Here is a 12,339-nt window from a genome sequence, read left to right on the forward strand (position 1 = left end):
GAAGAAAATTAAGACTTTGTATTAAAAACAACTCCCTCCCGAGTAGCTGATATCTGGTGTAGTGAGAAAGCTGGGTGTTGGTGTGGACTCCAGGCTCGCTGGCTCCCCTGCACACACAAACACCTTTATGCCCCCAAATGTTTTTTGCTTCAGCCTGGAGAGGTGCTAGACCTCACCCAAGGAAGTTTTTCTTCTGCGGAGTGCACACGTTTGAGGAAGCCCCTGAGGCAGGCTGCCGCCCCACGCTACCCAACAGGAGCTGGCCGTTTTGGCATTTCCCATCCCTTTAATTTTCCATGGCGTCCTGAATGCTGACAACATCAGGGAGCTCCTCCTAGTAGGTATCTAAAGCTAAAGCGGATGCAGCCACCCATCTGGGAGGTGAAATGAGCCCAAGCATGTCCTTGCCCTTCCCAAAAACAGGAACAGGAGGCCCCAGCAGCAGCACTGGCCATGCACCCCCCGCCCAACATGCTCTGATACGTACAGGGCAAAATGTTGACATATCTGTTCTTCTCCTTGTTCTCCTCCTTGGAAGCAGCTTCACACGTGGCCTGTATGGGACACGCTGGAAGAGCCTACAATGCCAGAAAAGGAGTTTTTCATTATGTCCTTACTCATGGCATGGCAGTAAGTACAATGCAACTAGCACACTGGTGCACATTACATTTGAGCATCCCATCTAGAGGTGGTCACCCTTTGCTGGCCTCCAGGAGGTAGGTGAGCAGCAGTCCCTTGTCCACTTGCCCCTTTGGACATGTCCCCACCACCCACACCCCTCACCTTCACCCCAGCACCAGCTTCTTGTCCCCACCGAGCTCAATGTGACCATTTAAATAGCCTGGGTTGGACCAGAGAGAGAAAATCCCTTCCGAAACATGTTATCTGGAATCTCAGGACCCATGAACACGAGGTGGCAGCAAAGCCTCCGACACCAAACCCACCAGCCCAGCGATCAAGGAGCTCATTTCTGCTCATGGAGGCTACTGCTGTGAATTCCTCTGTTAACAGTGATGCTAATGGTGACCCGATCAAAGCCCCCATCGCCCAAGCACACCCAGTGATAAGAAGGATCACCCATGCAGGGAGTTGTTCTTCATCCAGCAGCATCAGGGACCTTTGGGTTGGGACGTGCTGGGGTCACAGACGATACTGTCCTGGTCACAGCAGCTGGGTTTCATGCTCGAGCAGAGGAGGTGCTTCCCCAGCACCATTATTCCACATCCTCTTTGAATAGCGAAGAGGATGAGAACATATTGGAAGTATTTGCCATCCCTTCCTCCAGCTGACAGGACAGGCATGCTTTGGGAACGGAAGCCTTCAGGGCAATTGAGTATTTATAACCCGAAAAATTCCCCACCCTGGGCATTCATTTCACCTATTCAGTTTCATCGAAGCACAGCCAGGAAGAGTATCAAGTTGTGCAACAGCTGGAGAAAGCTGAGTGGCTTTTTATTTTTCTTTTCATCATCCTCATATTGCCATATTGTGCCTTGGACATAGGCTTAATGTATTTGCAGACATCTTTGCAGTGCAGACAACCATATCAACAGGGGGTTTCCTTTTGTTAATTAGGCTGATGGGGAGTCCAGGTAGTTCAGCAGCTCTTACGTCACATGCTGTGATACTCCAGCCAGTTATTTAACTTTGTCCCCTACCTCATTACTGCTCTGCCTATTTTTGTATTGCCAAGGTGAAACAGGTTTATTGTCACAAGCATGTGCAGAGCTCAGCAATGTCAGGAAGAGGCTGTAGCCATCTCAGAAGAGATGCTCTGGCATTGTGGGATAAGCACAATACTGGAATTATTACTTGCTGCTGAAGGGCAACCATTGTCGTATAAACTGCCATCATTCTGTTTCAGGGTTAACAGCTCATTGAAATAGATGGGGTCATTTCTATTTCTCCGTCAGAGCTCGTTTTGGCTGTTTGTGGATTTAAGACAACAACACATCACACCTTGACATGCCACTCATTTTGGCACTGCTTCCCTTGTAGCCATGAGGATCGGGAAGAGGGAGGCAGTGCCTGGGAAGAAAGCAGCAGGCAGAGAACTCTGGACGGCACCCAGAAAACCTCCTGAACCCAGAAAAACATAACCCTGTAGCGCTGCTTGATAGCAAACCTCTGCTCTCTGTAGTAAATGTGAAGGGTAGTGGCTTGCCTACCATCACAGTAGATTTAGGACCAGAATCAGTCCTCCCACCTTGCAACCCTTTGAGAAACCCCTGAGGACTGGGCAGGCCATCATTCCTACTATGAAGCTCCCAGACAAGCTCTTCTGAAGCACGGCATCCAGCACCGGCACTGTTATATTATTGACTCATTTACTCCCTGGGTTGATGTGCTGTCCCTAAGCTGGGTACCACTGCACACTGCAGTTCCTCTCTGATGTACCAGCTGTTTTGTCCCTGCTCTATGAAGTGAGACCAGATTTTTCCCCACTGTGCGTTGTAAGCCTAACGCCGGGAGCAGCCTGTGGGATTTAAGGGCAAGAAGCAAAGGGACTCACATTGAACTCCTCCCGAAAGAGCTTGTTGTCATCTGCCATCCGGCGGTTGATCTCCTCTTCCAGCTTATCAACAGGCAGAGGTGGGTATTTACGGTTAGTGCTGGGGGAGCGGGCGAGCAGTGGCATGCTCTGTGGCTCTGCAACGACACCCATGCATTAGAAGTGCCCACCCAGCCACTCCTTGTGCTCAGCACTCATCCATGCCCAGGTGGGCACAGGGACCTCACACAGCCTGGGCTGTCCACTTTTAGGGCCACCTTGCATCCTCACTATCCCATATTTTCATAGATAGAATCATAGAATGGTTTGGGTTGGAAGGAACCTGAAAAGATCATCTAGTTCCAACCCCCCTGCCATGGGAAGGGACATCTTCCACTAGATCAGGTTGCTCAAAGCCCCATCCAACCTGGCCTTGAACACTGCCTGGCCTTTTGCTCTTCCTGTGGAGAGTGCACAAAAATTTGGCGATGCTGTGATAACATGAAACTCTTTCAGCCCTCTGTGGTTGAGCATTACACTGTCATAGAGACAGGACTGGACAATGAGGATCAAGTCTAACAAACCCATGCAATGCTAGAGGCTTGGGAAAGAGTGGCTGGAAAGCTGCCCAGCAGAAAAGGACCTGGGGCTGTTGGTCGACAGCTGGCTGAGTATGAGCCGGTAGTGTGCACAGGTGGCCAAGAAGGCCAGTGGCATCCTGGCTTGTATCAGAAATAGCATGGCCAGCAGGACTAGAGAAGTGATTGTCCCCCTGCACTCAGCTCTGGTGAGGCTGCATCTTGAGTACTGTGTTCAGTTTTGGGCCCCTCATTATGAGAAAGACATTGAGGTGCTGGAGTGTGTCCAAAGAAGAGAAACAAAGCTGGTGAAGGGTCTAGAGAACAAATCCTATAACGAGTTGCTGAGGGAGCTGGGGTTGTTTAGCCTGGAGAAAAGGAGGCTGAGGGGAGACCTTATCGCTCTCTACAACTATCTGAAAGGAGGTTGTAGAGAGGTGGGTATCAGTCTCTTCTCCCAAGTAATAGGCGATAGGATGAAAACGAGAGGAAATGGCATCAAGTTGTGACAGGGGAGGTTTAGATTGGATATTACGAAAAATTTCTTCACCAAAAGGGTTATCAAGCACTGGAACGGGCTGCCCAGTGAAGTGGTTGAGCTGCCATCCCTGGAAGTATTTAAAAGATGTGTAGACGTGGCGCCTAGGGGCATGGTTTAGTGGTGGACTTGGCAGTGCTAGGTTAATGGTTGGACTCGATGATCTTAAGGGTCTTTTCCAACCTAAATGATTCTATGATTCTAAGTCATCAATATTGGGGGATGAAGACCACCTCACTTTGAATTTGAACTTCACCCTCACTCACATGGAAAGTTTGGCACCATCACCATGACATAACTCCCAGGTGGAACCAGCAAAGGTAGCTGCTGCTTGTGGTTACTCAGCGAAGCCAAGAACAGCCACGCAAGGGTTATACCAACACAACTGACAGTTTATGAAGTTCACACCTTCACTTACAGCAATGTAAAACTCGCGTAGGGAAGGTCTTAGCTGCCAACGTAAAAAAAAAAGGTGCTGATTTTAAGTTAGTGCTTGCTCCGAAGGTGTTTGGTTTATGTGCAAGGAGCTCAGAAAAATGATCTGAACTGAGTCTAAGAGGTGGTGGTTCCTATTCAACTCCTACTTTGGTGCCTACATATGGACAGAGATGCCCAACTTCAGACCCTCAACGGGCAGCTCTGGCTCAAAGCCAGAAAACAAGACAAGCTCAGGGACAGAAGAGTTTACACATTACAGCAGGCTTGCACAAGACTTCAAAATCGCATTTATCCATCTTTAAGAGGTCCCAAAAGGTTTTTATAAGGAAAAAACAATGTATTCCCTGCTTTTTCTCAGAAACTTTAGTTCAGTGCCTACAGTTAACATGAAGATTTGCATGAGAGTTTTAATTAGCCAACATCCTAATTTGAAAGGGTAGAAGGATATTTAATTATTCCCCAAAGACGTGTTTTGTCAAAAAAGGTTCTTATTTGAGTCAGAGATATTGTGAAAATTCAAGAGGAATGTGAGTAGTTTGGTGTAAGAAGTGATTGCACATTTTAATAGTAACTGCTTGAGGGCAAACATTTTGTCACTGCAATGAAAGTTGGGAAATAAATTTTCATTCTACAAAGGTTTGCCAAAATCATGGAAAACAGAGAAAGTTCAGAACAAGAAACAAATAAAAATGTAGATGAAAAAATACTTTCTACAAAAATATGAGGTGGGAGAACAAAGCCGTGGCATCCGGCCCACTGAGTCCTCGGGTACTGTCATTGCACTGGGCTCAGACTGTGACAGTGCTGCATCCACGGGCTTTGCTGGACTTTTACAGAGGTCTGTATTCTGATGTATAACATTTATATTATGGTGTGTTTATATTTATTCTGGTGTATAATATTTATATTATTCCCACCAGGAATAATGTAAATATACACTCAGGACTGCCTTCACATGCCCTTCCAAGACCACACTTAAAAAGAACGCAATCTTCATTTTCCTTCTTATACATTTCCAGCAAACCACCTCTGCAAACCAGCATTCAGCAAGCTTGTTCCCACTTCCATTCAAGCTGGCCAGTAAAAGATGACACTGGGTAAGACGTCGGCTACATGCCCAACAGGTTGCACGTGTCTCATTGCCATGTTGGAAGGAATGGGAAAGGCAGAATGGTTAGCAGACCAAGCTGGGTAGCTCTGCGCTTCCCAGCAAGCCACCCTGGAGGGCATAAACCAAACCTGCTTTTGCCACTTCAATGGTTTTATGACATTTTTCCAATTTTTGGAGAATTGATTGTTATTTCACTTTGGCTGATTCCAAGTGGGGGAAAAAATAAAAAACTAAAATATTCCATTGTTATTCTGAAGAACATTTGCATTGACCCGTTCTGATCTGAACAAAGCTTATTCCTTCTGTAAGATGCATTTTTGCTCCATGTGTCGCACCGACGCGGGTCTCACCTGCATCATCTGTCCGTCCGTTGGACAAACGAAAGGAGTTGGAGTGACTCCCAGCTTGCTTGTATTTCTTGAACCTACCAAAGACAAGGGAGTAGAGAACGTCAGTAGACACCCACCAAGAAGCCCAGGTTGCCTTCTGGATGAGAGATGCAGCCACAAAGGGCTTTCCTCACTTTCTTATGGTTTGATGAACTAGCTGGTGGGTCCAAGAGGCCCTCTAAACTCCTGCCTATGAGTGTGACTTTTAACTCACCACGTCTGGAAGGGCTGCGGGAGACCAGAGCAAGTTGAAAGCCAGGAGGAGAAGCTTTAAGGCTGCTTTTACGAAGGACACCCCAAGGAGTTCCCGCTCCACACGTTGATTCAGCAAAGCACATAAACCCCAGGTTGATCCATCCTTCTGCAGCAAAGCCCTTCTCCATGTGCTTTTAACTTGAAGCAGATGCTTATGCTCCATTTGCCTGAAGTTAAGGGTTTTGCTGAATCACCGGGCAGGCAGCGGTGAACAGAAACCCTTTTTTTAAGGGCTGGAAGCCAGGTGGGGAGGACTCATACTCTGCTGCTGCTGAACTCCTGAGGCAAAACTCTCCATCAGGTTCACTGCTGCGAGGGCAGGCCTGGAGCCAGGAGACGAGGGAATTTTTCCACTGCTAAGGAGAGCACTTTTTCTTTTTTTTTTTTCTTACTTATTTATTCACCAAATTGTTGAGTAAATTAAAATGTTTACTGCAGGTGAATAAACACTCTTTTCTAGCTGAGCCGATATTCACTCAGGAGCCGGGAATGGTACATTTGAGGAGCCCAGATGCTTGGATTTTTTAAAGATGGACCTAAAAAGGCTCTGTTATGTTATAGTTCCAGCTATAGAATCACCTAACTCTTCTAACAAGATCCAGTTGTATGCCATCTTGTAGCACAAGATGCACGGGCACGACATGCAGGTTTGGTACTCAAGGCTGAGCTTGGCTCTAGATGCTGGATCATGTTCGATATCAAGATGGGAATCCAGGAATAACGCCCCTGGTTATTCACACAAAGTACTTTCTGCCTCAAGAGCTGTGTTCAGCTTCCCTGGATTACTCAGGCCAACACCCTCAGCCTTGCAAGTAAACCTTACTTGCTTTTTAACTGCCCTGACAGGAATTCAATTTAATCTATCCCACTAAATATGACATTTTCAGTAGCAGAACAGGCATTACCCCACACGAAGATCAGCTTTATAGAGAAAGGAATAAGTATCATTTACTAGATAACTGCAAACATAATTTTCATTATCCTTACAGGTTTCTTTTTAAAACACCGTCTGTGTCAGCCTTTAGCTTAGGAAACAGCACAAAAGGCTTATTCCTGTTCATTCAGTAATTAATTTCTGTCAAACAAGGAAAGTCAGCATTCACGCATCTCTTACCTTAACATATACAGCACAATAATAATAAATACTATGACTAGAAGGGAAGACAGGGCCACCATCACAGCTATAATTGGAGTCTCATCTGCAATAGAAAAAGAAAGATGTGGTTATCAACATTGAAAGACAACCAGCGCCATCATTTAATAGGGCAGAGCTCTACAATTTCTGCTTGCAAAATAATATAATTAATATTAATAACATTAACGATATCATTATTATTATTAATAATAATAATAATAGAGTAAGGTTATGTTTCTCCAGCCTGACAGTGAAGACAGATACATGAGCTGAGCGAGCACCACATATCTCAGATACTCTGAGGACAGATTAAAACCTGTAACCACTATTCAAAGCACCTCTATCTTCTCTAAGCGTTGTTCACTGTGAAATTGTGACCTTGAAGATGAAAACAGCGATTGAGAAAGTTGTGAGTGGGCTATTTTAGGGGTTCCTTCTGCACAATTGAACATGCCCATGGTGGCTCATCAGCCACCAGTAGAAGTTTGCTCTGTCACCTGGGGATCTACAAAGTCTTCCTCCTGAGACGAAAGAATCCATACGAGAAGTTTCTAACAGGTCCATGAGTTTGGTATAACATGATAAGTAACCTTATATTAAAATAGGTGAAAACGCTGGCCTTTGTAAGATCCCACAGATACTATATTTGTAAAACTGTCATGATTTTCCTTCCTTTCCTTGTCAAATAGGACAAGAGGGCAATGCTTTGTGCTGCACTTGGGCTCTGAACACCTTCAGGCTGAGGTTTGCTGAAGAAAGTAGCTCAGGGCTACTGAGCTACTTATTGTCCACCAGGCTCATCACAGAGAGGTGGCTCCTGCTGGGACTTATTTCATAGAATCACAGATTAGTTTGGGTTGGAAAGGACCTCCAAAGATCAGCTAGTCCAACCCCCATTCTTTCCTCCCTAGAAATACTGAATTTAGAGAGGAAGTGCTGTTAGACAACCCATTGTGCACGTTCTGCACCACAAGGCCACCAAGAATGAGCTAATTTGGTTCACTTTGTTATCCACTCCCTTGCAGATGCTTCTCAAGGGCAGGCATCACACAATTCCCTTACGAACACACTTAGATTAGCCATATCTGAAACATTCCCATCCTCTGGGACCCACAACAGCTTGTTTTTTTTTAAATAAGCTATTTGTAACTTGGCCTGGAGGTCAGTGAAACAGTGGTCGGCACAGGCAAATTACCCAGATGGGGTTGGAAGCCAAGCAATGCTAACCAGATAGGAAAATGGCCCTGAAGGGCAATTTTTCAGATAAATGTGGATGCCAGCGACGCCAGCTGGGGCTATTTTCATTTTCCATCAGTTTGCTCAATCTGCATGGGCCACCGCACTGTGTCTACAGGCCTCGGTCCCCTGAGACTGCAGGGCATGACCCCCCTTTCCACCTTCTGTGTATCCATTTCCCTGCCAGGGCAGATTCCTGCTTTACATGTCTCAACAATTTCAGCCAGCAGATTTTCTTACATGGGATTTATTTTGTCTGTCTCTGACTACTGAGTTACCACGGGGCACTCTGGTTATATTTCTGCATTTGTCTACAAAGGTCTACAAATGCTCTTCCGACCAAAAGATATGTTTTTTGTGTAATGATTTGAAGTCAATGACCTGGTATGGCAAATAAAAACATGAAATCCTCCCAATCTGGCATGTCTTTGATATTTCCATCTACTGTCCTCATGTGTCGGCATCTCCCCCAGCCAAGCAGCCAAGGAATTTACTGGGAGACATTTCTGCCTCCTGCACACTTGGTAGCTGCTTGAGCCTTTAGTATTACCCACCGTGAGGCTTTCCAAAAGCAAGACCAGGAAGGCAAAGCAACCACGGAGCATCTTAGCCCAACCACAGCCGGCCCTTGCATCTCCTCTACTGTGCTTCTCCTTGGGACCTCTGACTGCAACCATCATGGCCATCCTGGCCGGAAGAGGGGAAGGTGACAAAGCCTGCAGTGCTATGCCCCGACTATGCATTGTTGAACCATTTCTCCTGCCTTGGCTAGAGCTAAGCTCAGCCTAACTGGTGCTGAGCCAGGCAGGGGCCACTGCAGCAGCGCCGGTTGGCAGGAAACGTGATTTACGGGCAGGGGTTTCGGCAGGGGTGCCTCTGGCAGCAGGATGTAGGGAGCCTGGGGGGTTGTTTTCTTTTCTTTTTTTGCAGCCGTTCTTTCGACACATCTGGCTGGATGAGTTAGAGCTTTTCCACCGCGGCCGCTAACTGCCGGCGTGCTGCCCGGCCCACCCAGTAAAGCCCAGGCAGGAAACAAGCTGGAGGGTCCCCAGCCGGTCCCTCCTTCCCCAGCCAGCCTGGAGGAGTGGTGCCAACCCTCCTGCAGCTTCCATCCCGCTTGAGGCTCGGCCTCGGGGGTTTCATGCTTGCAATTCGCTTGGAGACCAGACAAGGACTCAACCTTCTTCCACAGACCTGCAGTGCTGAAGCACCCACATCGGTCCAGAGCATGCAAGGCATCGGGATGCTTATGTCTTGTCCTAGCACCCCCGACGAACAAGCTAACCATCTTCTGATGCTCAAGATCATGTCTCTAACTGTAGGTAGAGATGTTATATACTGGTCTATAGGCTGTCCCCTATACATCACGCAGACCCAGGTGCAGCCACCCAGCAGAGAGGGACAGGACTGAGCAGCCCTCCTTGCTCATTGCTGTCAAAGTCTGCCCACAAAACTTGAGTCAAATCAAGCAGACAAGAAACTACAGGATCATAAGCAAAAAAAAAATGGGGGTAAAAGAAATGGAAGCAAAGCCGTAGGGTCAATACTTCTTAAATAAACTGTCCAGCACATGAGATGTGGAGCTCCTAGAAAAGTAAATCCCGCAAAGTAGTTGCAGAGGGGGAGCAGAGCAGAAGAAAGAGCTTAAATGCTATCTCTTAGATCTCAAGCAGAGGTTAAATCACAAGGCCAGCTACATTCCCTGCAAACATCACAAAGAGCTTGCAGAAGCAGATCTGTGATGCAACTTCTATTTGTTTTCCTGTAATATTTCCTTCCTGGTCACATTTGGGAGGTGGAAGAAGAAGCCACACCAGACATCGCAGCTCAGGATAAACCAGTGAGTGTATTCAGAAAACACTTAAATTACTCCTTCAGGACTGCATTGCACACATGCACATGCTTTGCTTGGGACAAGGCCAGACTGTCATTGTATGCTGCTTGGCAGAGGGTCCTCGGCCGTTATCTCCTACAAGGTGCTACTATGGCAGTGAGGAGCTTTGGGAGAAGCACGCAATGAGCAGATCAATGCTTCAAAGCCAGAGGAGCCTCCTGAGCTTCAGGTCTCTCTGCTGCTTTCTGTCCAACCCAGTGGGATACGGACATATTATTTCAACCTGTCCATAGGAAACCAGGAGAGGGTTTGTTGCCTTCTTTCTTCAAACTATGCCTGGATGCCTTTCTGGAAGGTAGACGTGGCCCCTTCTGCACTCATGTGAACCTCATGAAGTTCAACAAGGCCAAGTGCAAGGTCCTGCACCTGGGTCAGGGGAATCCCCACTATCAGTACAGAACAGGGGATAAGGGGATTGACAGCAGCCCAGCCAAGAAGGACTTGGGATCCTGGTGGATGAAAAACTGGACATGAGTCAGCAACATGCACTCACAGCCCAGAAAGCCAATCATACCCTGGGCTGCATCAAAAGAAGCATGGCCAGCAGGTCGAGAGAGGTGATTTTCTGCTCCTCTACTCCATGCTCGTGAGACCCCACCTGGAGTACTGCCTCCAGCTCTGGTGTCCCCAGCGCAGGAAAGACATGGACCTGTTGGAGTGGGTCCAAAGGAGGGCCACAAAAACAATCAGAGGGATGGAGCACTTCTCCTACAAGGACATGCTGAGAGGTTGGGTTTGTTCAGCCTGGAGAAGAGAAGGCTCCGGGGAGACCGTACTGCAGCCTTTCAATACTAAAAGTGGGGTTATAAGAAAGAGAAAGACGATGACAGGCTTTTTAGCAGGGCCTGTTGCAATAGGATAAGGGGTAAAGGTTTTAAACTGAAAAGGGGTAGATTCAGACTGGACATAAGGAAGAAATTTTTTTACAATGAGAGTGATGAAACACTGGACCAGGTTGCCCAGAGAGGTGGTAGATGCCCCATCCCTAGAAACATTTAAGGTCAGGTTGGACGGGGCTTTGAGCAACCTGGTCTAGTTGAAGCTGTCCCTGCCCATGGCAGGGGCGTTGGACTAGATGATCTTTGAAGGTCCCTTCCAACGCAAACCATTCTGTGATTCTATAGTGCAACCATCGGGTGATCCCTTCAGGAGGCAGCACACCAGGAGGCATTAGCATCTCTTCAGCCAAAGAGAGCCAACCTCCAGCCAAGGTTTTCTGCTTGCTGAAATGACTGCTTTATCCATTGTACCAACTCTAGGCATAGAGCAGGAGAAGGCAAGGCATTTCTCATCCACACTGCCCCACTGGGAAGGGATCTGTCTTGCTGATACATCCCCACAGCTGTCTCAGATGTGGAGCTTGAGCCTGGAGCATAGAATCACCCCTTGAACAGGTAAAGTCATAAATATTTGTGCAGCTTTACTCTCTCTTCCCCCTTGGGAAAGCAGGCAAGACTTTTTAGCAAGCCTGACAAAGATGCCTGAGTTACCCTCTCCCTTACAGGCTTGCAAAGGATTAAACCGTCTTGTTAGGAACTGTAGCACAAAAAGATTTTATGGATGCCCTAAAAGGCCACGGGGAACGACTTGCAGCTGCTGTGAGAGTTGGGTGCTGCTGGGAAAGGCAAACCACTAATTTCCATCAGTTGGACTCCAGGAAAAATCCGCTTCTGATGCCAAATAAGAAGACCAGGGCAAGCAGAGCCACCTGAGAACATCCTTCCATGCTGCCCTGCTCAGCACCGACACTCCAGCATGGGCAGCTCCATTACCCAACAACCCCAAAGCTTGCAGAGATCTCTTCTGCCAATGCTGATTTGGGAGAGGGGTGGAAATAAAAGGATACTTGTTTCCCACAAGAGTTGTAAATAATCAGTTGTGAAAGCGTACTTGGTGGTTGAGATACACCACGGTGGGTGGTTTCATGTGGTAGTACGAGTGCTAGCAATAAGAGGCAGAAGATTTTCACTAATTTGGATAAAAAATAGTTTTCTGCTCCTCATCTTCAAAATAACCCTCAACCAACATTTTTGTTAGGAAAGCTTTTAATTTTGCAATATCATTCCAAATATTAAGAGTTGTTTAGATGTGGTGTTAGGGAATGTGGTGTAGGGGAGAACTTTGTAGAATGGGGTTGATGGTTGGACTTGATGATTCCAAGGGTCTTTTCCAACCTAAGTGATTCTATGATTCTATCCCCCCAGAATAATCTTCCAAGTCACAGCACTTGGAAAATATTAATTACTTGATTAATATTAACAGTAATATTAATAT

General features: G+C 46.8%; 1 protein-coding gene across 2 annotated transcripts in view; it reads right to left on the reverse strand.

Moving 5' to 3' along the window:
• The window catches only part of PTPRA (protein tyrosine phosphatase receptor type A), a 126,007-nt gene that overhangs the window by 12,110 nt on the left and 101,558 nt on the right, over positions 1-12,339 (reverse strand). For both annotated transcript variants that reach the window (XM_074587231.1, XM_074587232.1), the window contains 4 exons: positions 6,915-6,999; positions 5,507-5,580; positions 2,513-2,649; positions 488-578 (listed from right to left, as the gene is read on the reverse strand). In XM_074587231.1, coding sequence (XP_074443332.1) covers positions 488-578; positions 2,513-2,649; positions 5,507-5,580; positions 6,915-6,999 — 387 coding nt within the window. The remainder of the gene's footprint in view (positions 1-487; positions 579-2,512; positions 2,650-5,506; positions 5,581-6,914; positions 7,000-12,339) is intronic.

The sequence above is a fragment of the Larus michahellis genome, chromosome 5 (assembly GCF_964199755.1).
Source record: "Larus michahellis chromosome 5, bLarMic1.1, whole genome shotgun sequence".
Classification (NCBI taxonomy): Eukaryota; Metazoa; Chordata; class Aves; order Charadriiformes; family Laridae; genus Larus; species Larus michahellis.